The sequence below is a fragment of the Nicotiana sylvestris genome, chromosome 2 (assembly GCF_000393655.2).
Source record: "Nicotiana sylvestris chromosome 2, ASM39365v2, whole genome shotgun sequence".
Lineage (NCBI taxonomy): Eukaryota > Viridiplantae > Streptophyta > Magnoliopsida > Solanales > Solanaceae > Nicotiana > Nicotiana sylvestris.
Window position 1 is genome coordinate 194,045,209 of NC_091058.1, and position 22,021 is coordinate 194,067,229.

General features: G+C 42.0%; 1 protein-coding gene across 1 annotated transcript in view; it reads left to right on the top strand.

Annotated features, from left to right (window-relative positions):
• The first annotated feature begins 425 nt into the window (after nucleotides 1–425).
• The window catches only part of LOC138886441 (uncharacterized), a 50,899-nt gene continuing 29,303 nt past the window's right edge, over nucleotides 426–22,021 (top strand). Inside the window, exons 1-2 of the mRNA XM_070167554.1 lie at nucleotides 426–644; nucleotides 982–1,080. Coding sequence (XP_070023655.1) covers nucleotides 473–644; nucleotides 982–1,080 — 271 coding nt within the window. The 5' untranslated portion in view covers nucleotides 426–472. The remainder of the gene's footprint in view (nucleotides 645–981; nucleotides 1,081–22,021) is intronic.

A 22,021-nucleotide genomic window follows, 5' to 3' on the forward strand; every position in this document is an offset into this window, starting at 1 on the left:
TGAATCTTTTTTTCTTCTTTTTTTTTTTTCCAGTTTTTACAAAAAAATTGATTTAGAACAAAAGATGCAAAGTTTAGCCTTGGGTGAAAATTGGGTCTGGTGGTATGTTTTTTAAAACGGATCGGGTACAAAAAATAAATGGATCGTTTTCATCTGGTGTTGTCACGTGGCACTCCATCCAAAATAAGGATATTTTTGTTCCAAAGTATGACGGAAGGGTATAGATAAACCAATAATATAACGAGGGACATTCTTAAATCATTTTCAAAAATATAAGGGTATATTTGGCACTTATCCCTTATATTTTTGGGGCCTTAAATATTTGGGGGCTAAGGCAAGCCACCCTTGGTTACATGCAACCTACTTATTGTACAAAGTATGTGAGGTTATAAATTCATATTATACCCAACAACCATCACACACTTTAATTTATTGGAAATATTTTGATGTTATTCATCAAACAAAATTTTCGATGTTGACGATTTATAACTTGTGCAACACTGTATCTTCTCTAGGCAAGTCAAAAGAGGCCCACAAAATTGTTGAGAATGATCGTCCATTGCCTGAGAAGACAGACCAAGCTGAAGATGAAGAGATTTATGATCTATTTTCAGGGGATGAGGATTACTCTAAAGGAGTGAGAAGTATTAATTCCTCTTCACATCATATAAAAGTAATTCCTGTTGCTTCTGTTGTTATGTTCGTTGTGATTTGACATGAGATTTGTCTCATCAAATATGTTATGGAGAAATTCATTCAAATCTTTCACCGCAAATTAGAAGTTGTTGCTGTTGTATATTTCTTTTTCTTTTTTGAAAATTTTTGGACACATACCTAGTTTTATTTAAGCTAGGAGTTATTTTTCTCGGCATCTCGCTATATGAAAAAATAATTCTTTTGAAGAAATAACATTATATTAGAAAAAAGTATGAATTAAATTGATTGCCTTGTAAAGAGTCAATTACCTTTTACTGGGTGCAGAGTGGGTTACAGATTATTATCAGAGTAGGCCTGGGATAAAGGTGTTGCAAGAAAGAATTGATGAGTTTATAACTGATCATGAGGCGAAAAAAAAAACAGGTACTCTATCCAGATTATCATGCCATTTGTTGCTGTTAATGATTTTTTTTAATATAGAAAGAATGCTCGTATTTTCATCCATAGTGGAAAAGTTTTTGTGGTATTTATATGTCACGACCCTAAACCCGGACCCGGTCGTGATGGCGCCTCTCGTGAAGACAAGGCCAGCCGTCATTTCCCATTTTCCAATTATTAACAATTAAGCATTAAGAAACGGTCTAAACATGAATAAATAAACTAAAGTTTAAGCAAATGATAGTATAATATGCGGAATACAGCCCAAACATAGCCCGATACCGGGGTGTCACTAGTCATGAGCATCTAACAAAATGGAATACCCCAATATATATATAACTACAGAGTTTAATACATCAAACTAAGAACATGAAGAGGTAAGATAGGGAAGAGCTCCGGGCTGCGAACGCCAGCAGCTACCTAGAGACTCCTCGGATCTTCCTGAGCCGGAAATGATCAGCATCCGGGAGCGGGACCAAATACGCCTGAATCTGCACACAGGGTGCAGGGAGTAAAGTGAGTACTCCAACTCAGTGAGTAATAATCATAAATAAAGATTGAAAGCAGGAAATCACGAAAGGCACAAGGCATGCTATAATGAAGCAGTAAAACCATTTAAAACAGTAAGCCAGTTAAAGATAGGTAAAATCCTTTAACTCAAAATTTAACTTCATGAAAAGCTTTTTTCAACAATTAAGCAGGTAATTGACAATCAATTATGAAAAATAAACACATAAAGGTTCGCCCCTTGGGCACAGTATCAACAAATCCGCCCCTCGGGCAACATCTCAGAACAATACCAGCCCCTCGAGCTCAATCTCAGAATAGTACCAGCCCCTCGAGCTCAAATCTCAAATCACAATACTAGCCCCTCGGGCTCAATCTCATATCATAATGGGTACCCGCGCTCACTGGGGTGTGCAGGCTCTTGGAGGAGCCCCTTACGGCCCAAGCGCAATATCAAGCCACCTCGTGGCATCATCACTAGGCCCTCAGCCTCATATCAATCAAGCCTCCTTGTGGCATACATATCTCAGGCCCTCGGCCTTATAATCAGTATCAAATGCTGCCTCACAACATAGGCCCTCGGCCTTACTCAGTCAAAATCCTCACAAGCCACTCGGGCAATAGTAAAACATGATTCTCAGCCGAAAAATATCATTTAAAAGATCATGTAAGTGTTTAAAACAGAGTAAACATGGCTGAATACAAAAATAGTGAAATATAACATGACTGAGTTCAAGTATAAAGTCAAATCAGTGAGGAAGTACCAGTAAAAATCCCCGAAGGGTTCAAATAGTTGGCACAAGGCCCAAATATGACATTCAGCCCAAATCATGATAATAGCAAATGGATTTCAGTCAAATATGCGGTAAAATATTCATTCGGGACGGACTAAGTAACAATCCCCAATAGTGCACGACCCCACACTCGTCATCAAGCGTGTGCGTCACCTCAATATAGCACTACGATGTGCAACCCGGGGTTTCGAACCCTCAGAACATCATTTACAATCATTACTCACCTCGAACCGGTCAAATCTCTAGCTCGCGACGCCTTTGCCCCACGAATCGGCCTCCACTCGCGTCGAATCTATCCAAAATCAGAACGAGGACGTCAAAATATGCTTCGGGAACAAAGCCCAAGCGAAAACAATCAAAATACTACACAAATCCCGAAATTATCAAAACCCGACCCCGGGCCCACGTCTCGAAATTAATTTTTTTTATATCAACAGATTCCTTATCTCTCCATGAGTTCATATATATCAAAAGTTCTGAAATCCGACCTCAAATGGTCCTTCAAATCCTCAATCAAAGGTCTAAATTCCCAAGCCCTAGTTCTTCACTTTTTGGCTTAATTCCCATGATTATTTAGGTGGAATTCACATCAGAATCGAGTTTAAGTCCAAGAATCTTACCTCCAAGTGATTCCCCTTGAATCCCTCTTCAATCCTTTTCAAAAAGCTTCAAAAACGACCAACAATAGAAGAAATAAACCCCACCTTCGCGGACAAGATGACCTTTTAAACCTTCTGCCCAGGCCTAATTTCCTTCTTCGCAAATGCGAGGCTTTAACACGGTCAAAGCATCGCGTTCGCGAAGCACAAAAATCCCGTTGATCAAAACTCTTCTTCGCGAACGCGAACCCACCATCGCGAACGCGATGCCTCAACCTCACCAACCTACGTGAACGCGACCAAGCCTCTCGCGAACGCAATGCTTACAATTCCGGCCCTTCGCGAACATGGGACTCCCCTTCGCAAATGCGAAGGCCAAACCTGACGCCTCCCTTCCTGACCCTTCACGAACGCAAGGGTCCACTTGCGAACACGAAGACCAAAATGCCTGCAACTGCTGGAACCCAAAATCTACAACTTTCTTAACTTAAAAATGATCCGTTCAACCCCTCGAAACTCACCCGAGGCCTCCGAGACCTCAACCAAAGGTACTAAAATATCCCAAAACCTTATTCAAACTTGTACCAATCTTCAAAACACCTCAAACAACAATAAATCAACCAAAACACATCGAATTCAAGCCTAAATTTTCAAAATCCTCCAAATTCTGCTTTTTATGAAAAACCCAACCAAACCACGTGCGAATGACCTGAAATTTTGCACACACATCCCAAATGACACAACAGAGCTACTGCAACTATCGGAATTTCATTCCGCTAATTCACCAAAATATCAACTTCGCTAATTCAAGCCTAAATCTACTCCGAACCTTCAAAACTCATTCCGATCACACTACTAAGCCCCAAATCACCTCCCGAAGCTAACCGAACCAGCGGAACTCACATCCGAGCCCTCTAACACATAAGTCAATATCCAGTTGACTTTTCCAACTTAAACTTCCTTAAAAGAGACTAAATGTCTCAAATCTAACCAAAATCATTCCGGATTCGATTCGACCACCCCGATACCGTAAAACATAGATAACAAGGCATAAAGAAGAAGAAATAGGGGAAGCGGAGCGGTAACTCATGAGACGACGGGCCGGGTCATCACATCCTCCCCAACTTAAACAAACGTTCGTCCTCGAACGAGTCAAGAAACATACCTGAAGCCACAAACAGGCGAGGATATCTGCTCCGCATCTCCCGCCCGGTCTCCTAGGTAGCCTCCTCCACGGTCCGACATGTCCACTGCACTTTCACTGAAGCTATATCCTTTGACCTCAACTTTCGAACCTGACGACCCAAAATAGCTACTAGCTCCACATCATAAGTCAAATCATCATCCAACTGAACCGTGCTGAAATCCAAAACATGAGACGGATCCCCAATGTACTTTCGAAGCATAAAAACATGAAATACCGGATGCACACTCGATAAGCTGGGTGGAAAAGCAAGCTCATAAGCTACCTCCCTAATCCTCTGAAGCACCTCCAAAGGCCCAATGAACCGAGGAATCAATTTCCCTTTCTTCCCAAATCTCATAACACCCTTCATGGGCAAAACCTTAAACAAAACCTTCTCGCCAACCATGTAGGGCACATCACGAACCTTCTTGTCAGCATAACGTTTTTGTCTCGACTGCACTGTACGAAACCTCTCCTGAATTAGCTTCACCTTTTTCAAAGCATCTTGCACCAAATCTGTCCCCAATAGCCTAGCCTCACCGGGCTCGAACTAACCAACTAGAGATTTATACCGCCTCCCATACAAAGCCTCATATGGAGCCATCTGAATACTCGACTAGTAGCTGTTGTTATAAGAAAACTCTGCAAGCGATAGAAACTGATCCCATGACCCTCCAAAATCAATGAAACAAGCACGCAAAATGTCCTCCAATATCTGGATAGTATGCTCGGACTGCCCGTTCATCTGAGGATGAAACATTGTGCTCAACTCAACCTGAGTACCCAACTTTCACTGCACGGACCTCCAAAACTGCGATGTAAACTGAGTGCCCCTATCTGAAATGATGAAAATTGGGACACCATGCAACCGAACAATCTCCCGGATATAGATCTCTGCCAACCGCTCTGAAGAATAAGTAGTACACACAAGAATGAAGTGCGCGGACTTGGTCAGCCGATCCCCAATAACCCAAATAACATCGAAAATCCTCAAAGTCTGTGGAAGTCCAACAATAAAGTCCATAGTGATCCTCTCCCACTTCCACTCGGAAATATCCATCTGCTTAAGCAAGCCACCAGATCTCTGATGCTCATAGTTCACCTGCTAACAATTGAGACACCGAGCTACAAATACCACAATGTCTTTCTTTATTCTCCTCCACCAATACTGTTGCCTCAAATCCTGATACATCTTCGAGGCACCCGAATGAATGGAATACTGCGAGCTATGGGCCTCCTCCAGAATCAACTCCCGAAGCCCATCCACATTGGGCACACAAATCTGACCCTGCATCATCAACACCCCATCATCACCAATGGTCACATCTCTAGCATAATCATGCTGAACTCTTTCCTTAAGGACAAGCAAATGCGGATCATCATACTGGCGCTCTCTGATGCGATCATATAAGGAAGACCGAGAAACCACACAACCCAATACCCGACTAGGCTCCGAAATATCTAGCCTCACGAAACGATTGACCAAGGCCTGAACATCAACTGCAAGAGGTCTATCCCCAACTAGAATATATGCCAAACTCCCCATACTTACCGCCTTTCGGCTCAAGGCATCGGCCACCACATTGGCCTTTCCTGGATGGTATAATATAGTGATATCATAATCCTTAAGCAACTCCAACCACCTCCGTTGCCTCAAATTGAGATCCTTCTATTTGAACAAGTGTTGGAGGCTACGATGATCAGTAAACACCCCACAAAACACACCATACAAGTAATGCCTCCAAATCTTCAACGCGTCAACTATGGCAGCCAACTCTAAATCATGAACATGGTAGTTTTTTTCATGGGGCTTCAACTGACGAGAAGCATAAGCAATAACTCTACCCTCCTGCATCAATACACAACCAATCCCAACTCTCGAAGCATCATAATACATGGTATATAAACCTGAAGTTGATGACAAAACTAACACTGGAGCCATGGTCAAAGCTATCTTGAGCTTCTAAAAGTTCTCTTCACACTCGTCCGACCATAGAAATGAAGCACCCTTCTGAATCAACTTGGTCAAGGGTGATGCGATAGATGAAAATCTCTAAACAAACTGGCAATACTAGCCTGCCAAACCAAGAAAGCTACGAATCTCTGTGGCTGAGGATGGTCTGGTCCAACTCTGAACCGCCTCTATCTTCTTCGGATCAACCTGAATACCCTCGCTGGACACCACGTGCCCCAAGAAAGCCACTGAACTGAGCCAAAACTTGCACTTGGAGAACTTTGCATAAAGCTTCTCCGACCTCAATCTCTACAACACAACTCTCAAATGCTCCGTGTGCTCCTCCTGACTACGCAAATACACTAGAATATCATCAGTGAAGACTATGACAAATGAGTTGAGATAAGGCCGGAACATGCTGTTCATCAAATGCATGAATGCTGGTGGGGTATTGATCAGCCCAAAAGACATCACCAAAAACTCATAATGACCATATCGGGGCTTGAAAGTCGTCTTAAGAATATCCGAGCCCCTGATCTTCAACTGGTGATAACCTGAACGGAGATCAATCTTGGAGAACACTCTCGCTCCCTGAAGCTGGTTGAATAAATCATCAATGCGAGGCAAAGGATACTTGTTCTTAATTGTTACCTTGTTCAATTACCTATAATCAATGCACATCCTCGTTGTGCTATCCTTCTTCTTCACAAACAAAATCGGCGCACCCCAAGGTGACACGCTAGGCCGGATGAACCCCTTATCAAGGAGTTCCTGAAGCTGCTCCTTTAATTCTTTCAACTCCGCTGGTGCCATATGATACGGCGGAATAGAAATGGGCTGAGTGCCCGGCACCGGGTCAATACCAATATCAATATCCCTGTCCGGTGGCATGCCCGACAGGTCTGCAGGAAACACATCGGGAAAATCCCTTACAACTGGAACTGAATCACTACTGGGAGTCTCAGCACCGACATCACTCACAAACGCTTGATACGAAAGACAACCCTTCCCAACCATACGCTGGGCCTTCAAGAAAGAGATCACTTTACTAGGAACATAATAAGTCATACCTCGCCACTCGATCCGTGGCACACCCGGTATAGCCAATGTGATTGTCTTAGCATGATAGTCTAGAATAGAACGACACGTAGATAACTAATGCATGCCCAAAATGACATCAAAATCCACTATGCTCAATAATAACAGATTCACTTGGTTCTCCAGACCCCCAATAGTCATCACACACGATCGGTACACATGGTTTATAACAATAGTATCGCGCACCGGGGTAGATACATGGACAGGTAAAGCAAGAAACTCATGGGGCATACCCAAATATCGAGAAAAGTATGATGACACATAAGAAAAGGTGGAACTGGGATCAAATAATATAGAGGTATCTCTGTGGCAGACTGAAATAATACATGTAATGACAACATCTGGAGCAATAATATCGGGTCTACCTAGAAGTGTATAGAAACGGGCCTGACCACCACCTGATCGACCTCCCCCTCTAGGGCGACCCCTAGCTGACTAGGCGGGTGGTGGTGAAGTAACTGGCGCTGAAGCCGATGATTGATTCATCCGCACGCCTCAAACTGGAACCAACATAGCACATAATCGTGCAATCGACTAATTAATAGTGGACTCCCCCACTTGGCTCGAAGCCATAGATCAAAACACACTCAATAACTCATAACACATATACTCTATTGCTGCCAAAATACCATAGTGAGATCAAACTCGATCCTTCATAAGTTCGTGAAACACAGACCATCTGGTACTTTAACTCTTATGCAAATCTCGCATTCACTCTCGTAGTAGTCAAGCCTACTCTCTTGAGCAACCCAAATTCAAATTGTGAAACATATATTTCCCTGGTAACAGAGTTTTTCCAATAAATGACACAAGGCATCACGCAAACTTCAAAACAATCCGCAGGAGATAACCCCACTTGCTTTGCCTCAAACTAACCTTTCTGTATACCTTCCACCGTTATAAACATTACATAGTCACTTAAATTTCTTGAGTCTGAACTCAGACCGCAATATGAAATTTACTCCACTCCCAACTAGGAAACATGGAAAGATTCTTCACACACCCATAACTCGGGGCTATACTTCAAATCAAGATGATAATCGAGCACCTAATAGTCCTTCTATCCTCCAATAAACCCTTCTCGTTGCTTCCAGATCACATGAATACATCTCGCAATCACATCACACTCATCACGTAACTATCCAGTCATCACCTCCCTTAAGAGGAACACAACAGAACATATGGATCTAGAAACACGCGCTCTCAAAATCAACAGCTCAGGCCTCAAGCTATAGGCAAAAATCTGGCCTCGAGTCCTCCAGACTGGCCCAACATCAATGCACATAGATCACATCTCGCCCCTCGATCAGGGAATCACAAGCCATCGATGCATATCTGATACCGAGCGCTCATGCGCGCATACGAACGCGTGGAAGGAATTCAAAGAGTTAATTTTCAAGCTGAATCAAGGACGCACGATAAGAATTCAAGAATGTGAAATTTTTCCTAAAGGTTTTGCAGCCTCTCGAGGATAAATACAGACGTCTCTGTACCGATCCGCGAGACTCTACTAAACCTGCTCATGACTCGTGAGACCTGTGTAACCTAGGCTTTGATACCAACTATTGCGCCCCCTTTTTCCCCTTCCAACGGAGGATTTTCAGGGGCGGTGGGGGTGAGAAGTGAGTTAGGGTAAGGGGTCATTTGGGTTTAATTATGGAAGGGTAAGTGGTGGCCGTTGATCTGAATGATCAACGGCCTAGATTAAAAAGGGTAGGTGGGGAATCCGGGTTTGGGTTGGTTGAAATTGGGTTGGGGTCAGGTTTAATTGAAATTGGTCGGGGAAATTGGGTTTGATTTGGGGTTAAATTTAGGCTAAAAATTAAATACAAATGGGCTGTTATTTAAATAGCCAATTTTCCGTTTTTAAATTATAAAAATAGTAAATAAATTTCTAAAAATAAATTGAAAGCACTGAAATAATTTATAACACATAAATAATAATTTAAAAATATAGGGCTTAATTTTATTAATATAAAACACAATTAAATCTTAAAAAGGCCAACAATTATATGCAATTAGCTTTTAAAAAATACTAAATAAAATTGTAAAAATTACCTTAGCCATATTTTGGCATATATATAAAGATCCAATAAATGAATCATTAGAAATAATAATTTGGGCATAGTTATTGGGATTATATATATAAAAAGGGACAATAAATCAATTTAAACCTTTGAAAATTATGGAAAAATAATAAATATTTGGACATGCTTATATATGTATATATATGCTATTTGAAAGTATTTTGGATATTGAAAAATATATAGAAAAAAATTGGGTATCAACAACTACCCCTCTTTACCCGGGAAGGATGAAAGAGTTGTCGGGTAAAGATATGATGTCCAATTTTGACCGAGCAAAACAGTTTGAAGAAAATTTTTAGGCCGCACCCTGGCTTTTGAGTTGCCTATATATTCTTGGTTTTATAGGAATCAGGCCATATGTAGTTCATGATCCGTCGGTAGAGTATGCCGATGGAGACTTTTCAAGAACGGGCGCAATATCCAGGCGGGGTGAGTGGACGACTTGTGGGAATGGTTAGGTTGGATATGGCTGCGGGAACTGGAATGGGATTGCTCCTGCCGAGATGGCCATTGCTTGCTGGTTTACCTACAATGAAATAATACAAGCGTATAATGTGCATAAATTTAAACATGATGCAAATTCCCATTGGACCATGAATGTTGTCTTTGGACGGTTAGGATGACGTCCTTAGACCATGATGTCCTGGGCCATGAAGCATATGATAAAGGATTTGCATGACATGAAATGATGCTCTCGGGCTATGAGGATGGTGCATCCGAACCATGATGCCTTTGAATAATGATATGCAAAAGATTGAAAGGGATCCTCAGGCCATGACATGGTGTTCTCGGGCTATGAAGCTAGTGCCTCCGAACGATGACGCCTTCGGAGGGGTTGGCGATATTTCAACCCATGAAGGATGCAGTAGCATGATGCGGACAAGACAGAGCTTAGTCTTGCAAATTTAAGGGCAGAGCTTAGCCCGTAAGAAAATCGAAATAAATAGTGTGTAGTTTCAAAGAAAATAGGAGGCAGAGCTTAGCCTCGGAAGGAAAAATGATAGCCTTATGCAAGATGCAAATGTAGAGAGAGGTAGAGCTTAACCTCGAAAGCAGAATGGTAGCCTTATGCAAGATGCAGATGGAGACAATGTTTAGTCTCGGAAGGCAGAATGGTAGTCTTATGCAGAAATGCAAATACGGATGGAGACAACGTTTAGTATCGGAAGGCAGAATGGTAGCCTTATGCAAGAATGCGGATGGAGACAACGTTTAGTCTCGGAAGGCAGAATGGTAGCCTTATGCAAAAATGCAAATGCAGATGGAGACAGCATTTAGTCTCGGAAGGCAGAAAGGTAGCCTTATGCAGATTGGAAGGCAGAATGGAAGCCTTATGCGGGATGCGGATGGAGACAGCGTTTAGTCTCGGAAAGCATAATGGTAACCTTATGCAGAAATGCAAATGCAGATGGAGACAACGTTTAGTATCGGAAGACAGAATGGTAGCCTTATGCAAGAATGCGGATGGAGACAACGTTTAGTCTCGGAAGGCAGAATGGTAGCCTTATGCAGAAATGCAAATGCAGATGGAGACAACGTTTAGTCTCGGAAGGCAATGGTAGCCTTATGCAAAACAAAATAACGAATGATAGTAGAGTTTTCTTAGCTGATAGCAGATTGCGATATTGTGATTACTGAGAGCATCGTGTCGGACGGAAAATCACTAGTGTGTGCGGATAGCAAGTGTTTTTAAGTGCAACGGTTCTGTTTGTCCCATGGGTGTATAGTATGTTTGATGATTTTGCAATCCTAGTGCCTGCATCCAAAGAAAAAATCGTGAGTTTTGTAAGGGGGAAGGTCAGTTCGTATCCCCGCTGGCTTTGCTTGACTTGCTCAGCTTTGATCTGGTAATACTATCTGTATTATTGGGGTAGCGTTGCTAAATAAAGCAGTTTTGATAATAAACATGCAATGATTTTTGTAAAAGTATGACATAAGTTTATAACTAAAAAAGGTTTTTAGATGAACCGACGACTGTGACGCGGTTCGGAACATTGCAACCACTCTTGCTACGGAAATTTGAGGGTCCTCCTCAAAATTCTACCCCAGTTTAATGGGTTGATGCTTCTGACTGTTGCTTGCGATGATCGGCTGAATTTACTTCGGAATTTTGAGGGTCCTCCTCAACATTCTGCCCCAGTTTCCAATCGCGGCGGGGGGAGGGGGAGGGGGGAGGATGAATTGTGACCGAACCTATATGGCTGCCTGCGTATCCCCTCTTAAACGGGAATCAGGTCAGGTGTAGTTCAGTTTACATCATATAAGGGAAGCATAAAGATTACACATAGTAACGCTTGACTGCATCTAAATTAATCGGCTTTGGCCAAACTTCTCCGTCCATTTCTTCAAGTATGAGGGCTCCTCTTGTTAGAACCCGGTGAACCATGTATGGACCCTGCTAGTTGGGAGAGAACTTCCCCTTGGCTTCATCTTGATGCGAAAAAATTCTCTTTAACACCAGCTGCCTCGGTGTGAACTGTCTTGGCTTGACTCTTTTGTTGAAGGCTCTAGAAATTCTGTTCTGATAGAGTTGACCGTGGCAAACTGCATTCATTCTTTTCCCGTCTATATGTGCTAGTTGCTCATAACGGCTTTTTACCCACTCTGTGTTGTCGAGCTCAGCTTCTTGTATGATCCTTTGGGAAGGAATTTCTACCTCACCAGGAATGACAACCTCTGTACCATAAACCATCATATAGGGGGTTGCCCCAGTTGATGTGCAGACTGTGGTGCGATACCCCAATAGAGCAAATGATAACTTTTTGTGCCACTTCTTATGCTTCTCTATCATTTTCCTCAATATCTTCTTGATATTCTTATTGGCGGCTTGTACAGCTCCATTCATTTGAGGCATATAGGTTGTGGAATTCTTGTGTCTGATTTTGAAAGTTTCACACATAGCTTTCATCAAGTCGCTATTGAGGTTAGAACCATTATCAGTAATGATTGACTCTGGAATTTCGAATCGACAAACAATGCGGTCGCAGAAAAAATCTGCCACGACTTTCTTAGTCACTGCTCTGTAAGATGCAGCTTCTACTCACTTGGTGAAATAATCTATGGCTACCAGGATAAACCTGTGTCTATTGGAAGCGGCAGTCTCGATTGGTCCAATAATATCCATCCCCCAAGCAACAAACGGCCATGGTGAGCTTGTTGCATTAAGCTCATTTGGAGGTACCTTTATCATGTCTGCATGTATCTGACAGCGGTGGCTTTTCCGGACATACTGGATGCAGTCTGTTTCCATGGTCATCCAAAAGTAACCAGCCCGGAGTATCTTTTTTGCTAAGACAAAACCATTCATATGTGGACCGCAGGTCCTAGTATGAATTTCCTCTAGCAGCTTGGATGTTTCCTTTGCATCGACATATCTTAGTAATCCTAAATCAGGAGTCCTCTTATACAGGATTCCTCCGCTGTGAAAGAAGTTGTTGGACAACCTTCGAAGTGTGTGTTTTTGTGTAGGATTTGCAAGTTTTGGGTACTCTCCTTTTGCCAAATATTCCTTGATATCATGAAACCAAGGCTTTCCGTCTGCTTGTTCTTCAACATGGGCACAATAAGCTAGTTGATCATGGATCATTACTGGAATAGGATCGATGAAATTTTTGTCTGGATGCTGTATCATAGATGACAGGGTAGCCAATGTATCGACGAACTCATTCTGGACCCTGGGAACATGCTAGAATTTCATCTTTGTGAACCTTTTTCTCAATTCTTGTACATGATGTAGATATGGGAGTATTTTGGAGTTCTTGGTTGACCATTCTTCTCGTACCTGATGTATAAGTAAGCCTGAATCTCCAATTATTAGCAACTCTTGAACGTTCGTGTCAATGGCTATTTTGAGTCCTAAGATGCAGGCTTCGTACTCGGCCTTATTGTTGGTGCACGAGAACCTGAGTTTGGCGGACACCGGATAATGCTGACCGGTTTCTGATACTAGGGCTGCTCCTATGCTGACTCCTTTGAAATTTGCTGCTCCATCGAAAAACTTTCTCCAACTGTCATAGGATTCTACAATGTCTTCTCCTATGAATGATACCTTTTCGTCAGGAAAATACATTTTCAAGGGTTCGTATTCTCCATCCACGAGATTCTCAGAAAATCCATGAGATTCTCAGGTAGTCTGCCAATGCTTGTCCCTTGACCTATTTCTGAGTTACGTAAACAATGTCAAACTCACTTAACAGGATTTGCCACTTGGCTAGCTTTCTAGTGGGCATGGGTTTCTAAAAGATGTACTTCAAAGGATCCATCCTTAATATGAGATATGTAGTATAGGCACAAAAGTAATGCCTCAGCTTCTGAGCTACCCAGGTCAAAGCACAATAGGTGCATTCCAATAAAGAATACCGGGCCTCTTACGTGGTGAACTTCTTGCTGAGATAATAATTGGCCTGCTCATTCCTTCCCTTTTCATACTGCCCCAGAACATATCCAAAAGCTCCATCCAACAATGCAAGGTAGAGTAGTAAGGGTCTACCTGGCTCGGGCGGGACTAAGACTGGTGGTGTTGACAGGTACTCCTTGATTCTGTCGAAGGCCTTTTGGCAGTCATCAATCCATTTGGTAGCGGCGTCCTTCTTTAACATCTTAAAGATTGGCTCACAGATAACTGTAGACTATTTTATGAATCGGCTGATGTAGTTAAACCTTCCCAAGAAACTCATTACATCCTTCTTGTTCTTTGGCTATGGCAATTCTTGAATGGATTTGACTTTTGATGGATCCAGTTCTATTTCTCGATAACTCACAATAAACATAAGTAGTTTCCCAGTAGGAACTCCAAATGCACACTTTGCAGGGTTTAGTTTTTGGTTGTACCTCCGTAGTCTATTGAAGAACTTCCTCAGATCTTACATGTGATCAGTGGCCTTCTTGGACTTGGTAATAACATCATCTATATATATCTTTATCTCCTTGTGTATCATATCATGAAAATGGTAGTCATGGCCCTCATGTAGGTGGCCCCTGCATTCTTCAACCCGAACGAAATCATCTTGTAACAATACATTCCCCACGGCGTAGTGAAAGCCATTTTCTCAGCATCTTCTTCATCCATCTAGATCTGATGATAACCAGGGAAGCAATCTACAAATAACTGCAGCTCATGCTTGGCGCAATTGTCAATCAGGATGTGTATATTCGGCAAAGGGAAGTCGTCTTTCGGACTAGCCCGGTTGAGATCCCAGTAGTCGACACAAACTCTGACCTTCCCATCCTTCTTTGACATTGACACAATGTTGGCTAACCATGTCGGGTGTTCTACTACCCTGAGAACCTTAGCTTTGACCTACTTGGTGACTTCTTCCTTGATTTTCAAACTCATATCAGGCTTGAACTTTTTGAGCTTTTGTTTTACTGGCGGACATGTCAGATCAGTCGGCAATCTGTGAGCCACAATAGACGTACTCAGACCAGTCATGTCATCATACTACCAGGCGAATATGTCCTCATATTCCTTTAGAAATTCTGTGTATTCTTTCTTTTCTGATGGCGATAGGTGAACGCTGATTCGTATTTCCTTGATGTTTTCTGCATCTCCCAGGTTAACAGTTTCAGTCTCGTCCATGTTGGACTTAGGTTTGTTCTCAAAATTCTCAACTTCTTTGATAATATCGTCAGGTATGTCATCTTCTTCTGAATCAATGTCCGTTTGTTGCATTGTCTCATTGCATGTCACGGTCACTGGTTCATCAAGATAAGTAATAGTAATGCTTTATAAGTAAAGTAATAAGAGAAAACGATAATGAGTGTTGATTTATAAGAAAAGTCAAAATGCTTTGATAAATTGCATAACTGTTTTGAACTTTGAAGATCTTATTGCGGGAGTTAAAAATGCGAAAAGAAAATCATTTAGCAAAAATAACGGATAGTGCTTGTTTGAGCCTTGCTACCTTGAGGCTCGTCGGGATCTGGTTGTCCTGATGGTCTAGTTATTGAGGCGTGCCCCTCTACTCACAGCCTGTATGGAAGGGCCTTCCTCCCCCTCCTCCTCAAGAATAACACAACAGTCCATATCAGTGTCTTCTAGGAACAAGTTCTTCACCGCTGCTAGTACTTCTTCTTCGTCTATCCCATACACAATGTCGGCCCACTGGAAAGTCTGCTCCAAATGTGGTATAGGCTGCTCTAGTGGATAGTAAGGACCGCGCTATGGAGGCGACCAATTGTTGAATTCTTCCCAGGTATATTCATATCCTAGACCGAAAGTAGTGCCATGTTTCTTGAGTTTTATGGGCTTAGCGATTCCTTGGAGGTTCTTGCCGAGCCCCTTGCCAGGTTCGTACCCACTCCAATTCAGTATACTCTCAATTTTGTTATCCCACCATTTTTCTTTGTCGATAGCATTGACCCATTCAATGTGGTGGTAAGTCTCTCCTCCCAGCTTCCTTCTTCCCTCGATTGCCGGAATGGTCTGACGACTGTATATAGGGTTGCTATTGTCGTTGTGAATGATCACTTCCTGGTGATTCCATTCGAATTTACTACCTGATGCAATGTTGATTCTACGGCCCCAGCAGCATGAATCCATCGCCTCCCTTGCAGCAAGTTATAACATATTGGTACATCTATCACCTGGAAATCGACGTTGAACCACGTTGGTCCCTTCTGTAGGCATAGGATAATCTCCCCAATGGTGGACCTCTGGGAACCGTCGAAGGCTTTCACATTGATAGATCCATCTTTTTTCTCGTGTAGTCCTTTACCCAACTTCTTGAGTGTTACTAGCGGACCAATGTTGAGACTAGAACCTCCGTCGATCAGGATTCTGGTGATGAAATAGTCCTCACATTGCACCGTGATGTGTAGTGCTTTGTTGTGCCCCAACCCTTCAGGTGGCAGCTCGTCCTCATGAAAGGTGATCTTATGGCTCTCCAGCACTTGCCCTACCATGTTAGCCATTTCCCTGCCAGTGATGTTGCTTGGTACGTATGCTTCACTCAGCACTTTTAACAGAGCATTCTTGTGTGCCTCAGAGTTTTTCAGCAAGGAGAGGATGGTGTGCTGGCGTCTTGTTTAACTGGTCGATGATCGAATACTCCTTGGCTAGTATTTTCCTCCAAAGGTCGTCTGGACCTGTCTCAACGATGGGTGGCCGGTTGGAGACCTGCTTGCTTGACTCAGCTAGATGTTCAGAGGTATATACTCTACCAGTTCTTGTCATACCCTACACTGCAACAATCTCTTTGAACCTAACCTTGCCTTTCCTTCTCGCTTCGGCTATATAGTCCCGGGGTACAACCTTTGTTTGGAATGGTGTCATGATCGACATTGCCACTGGGATCAGTATGGCTATCCTTACTCCGAACGGAGCATGTGACTTGGGTGGCAAAACTACAACCTCAAATGGTGCGGTTGCATTTCCCGGAGACACGAATTCAACCTCAATTGGTGCTGTGCCTTTGCGGATGCCGTTGCTTCAAACTCAAGTGGTACAGACATATTCACCTCAGCGTCCTTAGATGGTTGAATCTGGACTATGATTGGGTTGAGAGTAATTATCGGCTTCTTTGGGTCATCACCATCTGCGATCAACCCGATTAATCCCTCGGTATCCCAGTCATCTTCTATTTCAATCATGTGGATACCTCCACCCTTATGGTCTGGTAGAAGGTTGTTGTGAATATTTGGAGTGGGTTCCTTTGCCACCATAATCTTGTTATCAATCAAAGACTGGATCTTGTCTTTCAAGGAACGACATTCATCGATGGTGTGCCCTTTCATGCTGGAACGGTATGCACAAGATTTGTTTGGGTTAACCCACTGGGAAGGATTCTCAGGGATTGCAGCAAGGATGGGGGTGACATAACCAGCTGCTTTGAGTCTCTCATACAGCTGGTCAATGGGTTCATGACTATATATTGTTTTGGAGGTCTGCGATCAAAATTTGGTCGAGGTCTAGGGAAGTTTTGGCGTGTAGTAGGTGATTGATAATGGGATGGTTGAGAATTATAGGTTTGGTAAACATGAGCGGGTTGGGAGTATCTGGGTGAGGTAGGTTGATACGTAGGAGGTGGAGATGACTGATAAGTTGGTGGTGGAGCTTGGTATGAGGGTGAAAGTGCTTGGTAATTTAGGGTTGGCTGGTATGTGAGTGGAGGTGTTGGGTAAGTTTGGTATTTGAGGGGAGATTTGGTCTTCTGTGCAACCATCACGACCCCTACATCCCTCTTTTTGGATACACCATCGGACTATAAGGCCTTATTTGTAGCTTGCAAGGCCTCGAAGTTTGTAACCATACCACTTTTGATACATTCTTCAATTCTTTTACCCAGTTTGATAATGTCGGAGAATTTGTGGTTCTCGATCATCATCAATCATTCATAATATTGTGGGTCCTGAGCCGAACAAAGAACTTGTTCATTTGTTCCTCTTCTAAGGCAGCTCTGACCTTAGCAGCTTCGGACCTCCAACGAGTAGCATACTCGCGAAATGTCTCTGTGGGCTTCTTCTTTAGATTCTATATATAGAACACATCTGGCGCATTCTCTATATTAAACCTGAACTTGTCCAGAAAGTCGGATGCCATGCCTACCTAACTTGACCATTTCTTTGGATCTTGGCTGATGTACCAAGACAATGCATCTCCTTTCAAGATCCTCATGAACAGCTTCATGCGGATTCTCTCGTCTTTCCCTACTCCAACCAGCTTGTCGTAGTATGTCCTTAAATGGACCCTTGGATCACCTGTACCATCAAACATTTCGAACTTAGAAGGTTTGTACCCCTTGGGTAGTTCGACATCAGGCTGTATGCAAAGATCCTCATAGTTCAGCCCCTCGATTCCTTTGCTTCCCTCAACGCCCTGAATCCAGCTGGTTAGTTTCTTAAGTTCCTCGGCTAAGTTCCTGATAAGCAAATCCTTTTCATCAGACTCAGGTGTGCCTGAGATAGGTTGGGTGGAGTGTGGCATGGTCTCCACGTAGATAGAAGTGTTATGATGGCCTGGTGTATGGGTGTGGAAATGGTCATTTGTGGAGTTTTAAGGTTCTGGGATGAGTAGTGGAGTATTGTTTAGGATATTACAGGCATTGCATTGGGTCTTTGGTGGAATAGTGTGATGGTGAGGAACAGGATGATTCTGTTGCTTTGGGATATTTTGAGGAGGTGTAGGGTTTTGAGTGTTGGGGAAATTGATATCTGGGCTGCTGAGGGAAAATGACAGACTTGCCAGTTTCCGAACCTGATCGAGCTCTTCTTGGAATTTTAGCAGTTTCTGTTCAAGTTGGGATGCATTTTCCTGAGTAGCATGGCCATTAGTGGCCTCAATCCGTTTAGTTGGGTTCTCCTTCCTGACGTTGTTCAAATCTTCCATCTTGCTTTTGTTCTTGTTTTTGACAGGACTAAGAGGATGAGTGGGTGGAGGGCCCCTTGGATCTCATGGAATAAGATGATGATGCCAGAGTGCACGAACTAACCTTTGGGGAGGGGAATAATAAAAACAAAAACAGAGAATAAAAACAAAAAGGTAACCAAGTTAGTGAGGATTATAAAAAGTATTGCAATATTTAAACACATAATGCATGGATGCAAAGCGTGTCCTAATTTGGGAACTTCGTTGTGCCCGAGGTAGGCCTAGCGACAAATTGATTTGGAAAACTTAGAATACTAAATGCCTCATTTTACTGATAAAAAATAGACGAATCCCAAATTGACACTAAATAAACAAGAAATAAAAGTCACTAATGGCCATTGGCCTTATTACATTTATAAAGTGAAAAAGATAATCTCCTATCTACTTGGTCCCAGAAGGACCTTCCTCAGGTTGAATGCTCTCGTTGATCAGATACTCCAGTTCGCATAGGTTCACCAGTAAAAATGCCTTTTCCAGGTGTTCTCCTTTATTTCCCTTAGTGTTTCTGGCAGTCGGTGACTCTCTTCCTGACTTTTTCTTCCAATTCTAGCAGACTGCATTCCAGATATTCCAATTTTTCGCTAGATTTAGCGACCCTCTCTTTCCACTCATTGATTTGGTCATTTGATGAAGACTCCTCCACCAGTCTAGCAAGAGTGGGGGCGTGCTAATCATACCGAAACTGGGGACCTCGTTCTTCATATTTCTGCAAGGTAAATAAGGTTAAGCCCTTACCCCCACCAGACTCGACTATTTAATACCAATAGTTAGCATGAAGCATTTAGTTCTCCAAATAAATGCACAGAACGTGGTGATGTCCATTTGGGTTCAGGGAAACCCAGTGGACTTTGGACAAGGCTATCTTAAAGGATCATTATGTGGACAACATAACTGACCCGGCTAGGTTTGACCATGATGCATGCACAATTTAGACAGAGCAAGGTTTCTATAAGGTTTTAGACTGGTACCCTTGAGCTGACAACTCAAGGGGGAAGGCACAGAACTGTCGACTGCATCGCTGATCGACTAGTTTTACCGTAAATATGCCTTTCCGAATTTAGAAGGTAATGATATAGGAAGAGCGCAACCATTTATTATAAGCGTTGCTATAGTATTTGTTTGGCACGAGTGGAGTATGATGTTGAACATGATTATGCAATAACTAAAAATATGTTGACGTGTATTTGCATGTTAAGAAAGCGATAAATACAATAATTTTATAATTTAAAGCGGTAATAAAGGAAAGAAATAAGGAAGACATGTCAGTTTCGCATTTGAAAAAGAAATTAAATGCTTAAAGAAATTTAAACAAGTAATTGCACATAAGGGAGGTACAAATTCACAAAAACAGTCTGAAGTGGTAAAAGCCTAAATATCCCCAGCGGGGTCGCCATGCTGTCGCGCCCCCTTTTCCCCCTTCTAATGGAGAGGAGTTTCAGGGGCGGCGGGTGGTGAGAAGTGAGTTAGGGTAAGGGGTCATTTGGGTTTAATTATGGAAGGGTGAATGGTGATCGTTGATCTGAATGATCAACGGCCTAGACTAAAAGGGTAGGTGGGAAATCCGGGTTTGGGTTGGTTGAAATTGGGTTGGGGTAGGGTTTAATTGACATTGGGCCGGGGAAATTGGGTTTGATTTGGGGTTAAATTTAGGCTAAAAATTAAATACAAATGGGTTGTTATTTAAATAGCCAATTTCCCCCTTTTTAAATTATAAAAATTAGTAAATAAATTTCTAAAAATAAATTGAAAGCACTGAAATGATTTATAACACATAAATAACAAATTAAAAATATAGTAATTAATTTTATGAATATAAAACACAATTAAATCTTAAAAGGCTAATATTACAATTATATGCAATTAGCTTTTAAAAATACTAAATAAAAGTGTAAAAATATGTAAAAATTACCTTAGCCATATTTTGGCATAAATATAAAGATCCAATAAATGAATCATCAGAAATAATAATTTTGGACATAATTATTGGGATTATATGGATAAAAGGGGACAATAAATCAATTTAAACCTTTGAAAATTATGGAAAAATAATAAAACATTTGGACATGCTTATGTATGCATATATATGCTCTCTGAAAGTATTTTGCATATTGAAAAATATATAGGGAAAAATTGGGTATCAACACCAACTTGTCACGACCCTAAACCCAGACCAGATCGTGATGGCGCCTCTCGTGAAGACAAGGCCAGCCGATACTTCCCATTTTCCAATTATTAACAATTAAGCATTAAGAAAAAGTCTAAACATGAATAAATAAACCAAAGTTTAAGCAAATGATAGTATAATATGTGGAATACAGCCCAAACATAGCCCGATACCAGGGTGTCACTAGTCATGAGCATCTAACAAAACGGAATACTCCAATATATATATAACTACAAAGTTTAATACAACAATCTAAGAACGTGAAGAGTTAAGATAAGGAAGATCTCCGGGCTACGAACTCCAGCAACTACCTAGAGACTCCTCAGATCCGCCTGAGCCGGAAATGATCAGCACTCGGGAGCAGGACCAGATATGCCTGAATCTGCACACAGTGTGCAGGGAGTAAAGTGAGTACTCCAACTCAGTGAGTAATAATCATAAATAAAGACTGAAAGCAGGAAATCACGTTAGGCACAAGGCATGCTATAATAAAGCAATAAAACCATTTAAACAGTAAGCCAGTGAAAGATAGGTAAAATCCTTTAACTCAAAATTTAACTTCATGAAAAGCCTTTTTCAATAATTAAGTAGGTAATTGACAGTCAATTATAAAAAATAAACACATAAAGGTTCGCCCCTCGAGCACAGTATTAACAAATCCGCCCCTTGGGCATCATCTCAGAACAATCTCGCCCTCGGGCTCAATCTCAGAATATTACCAGCCCCTCGGGCTCAAATCTTAGATCACAATACCAGCCCCTCGGGCTCAATCTCACATCACAATGTGTACCCGCGCTCACTGGGGGTGTGCAGACTCCTAGAGGGGCCCCTTACGGCCCAAGCGCAATATCAAGCCACCTCATGGCATCATCACTAGGCCCTCATCCTCATATCAATCAAGCCTCCTCGTGGCGTACATATCTCAGGCCCTCAGCCTCATTATCAATATCAAATGTTGCCTCACAACATAGGCCCTCGGCCTTAATCAGTCAAAATTCTCACAAGCCATACAGGCAATAGTAAAACATGATTCTCAACCCAAAAATATCATTTAAAAGATAATGTAAGTGTTTAAAACAGAGTAAACATGGCTCAGTACGAAAACAATGAAATATAACATGACTGAGTTCAAGTATAAAGTCAAATCAATGAGGAAATACCAGTAAAAATCCC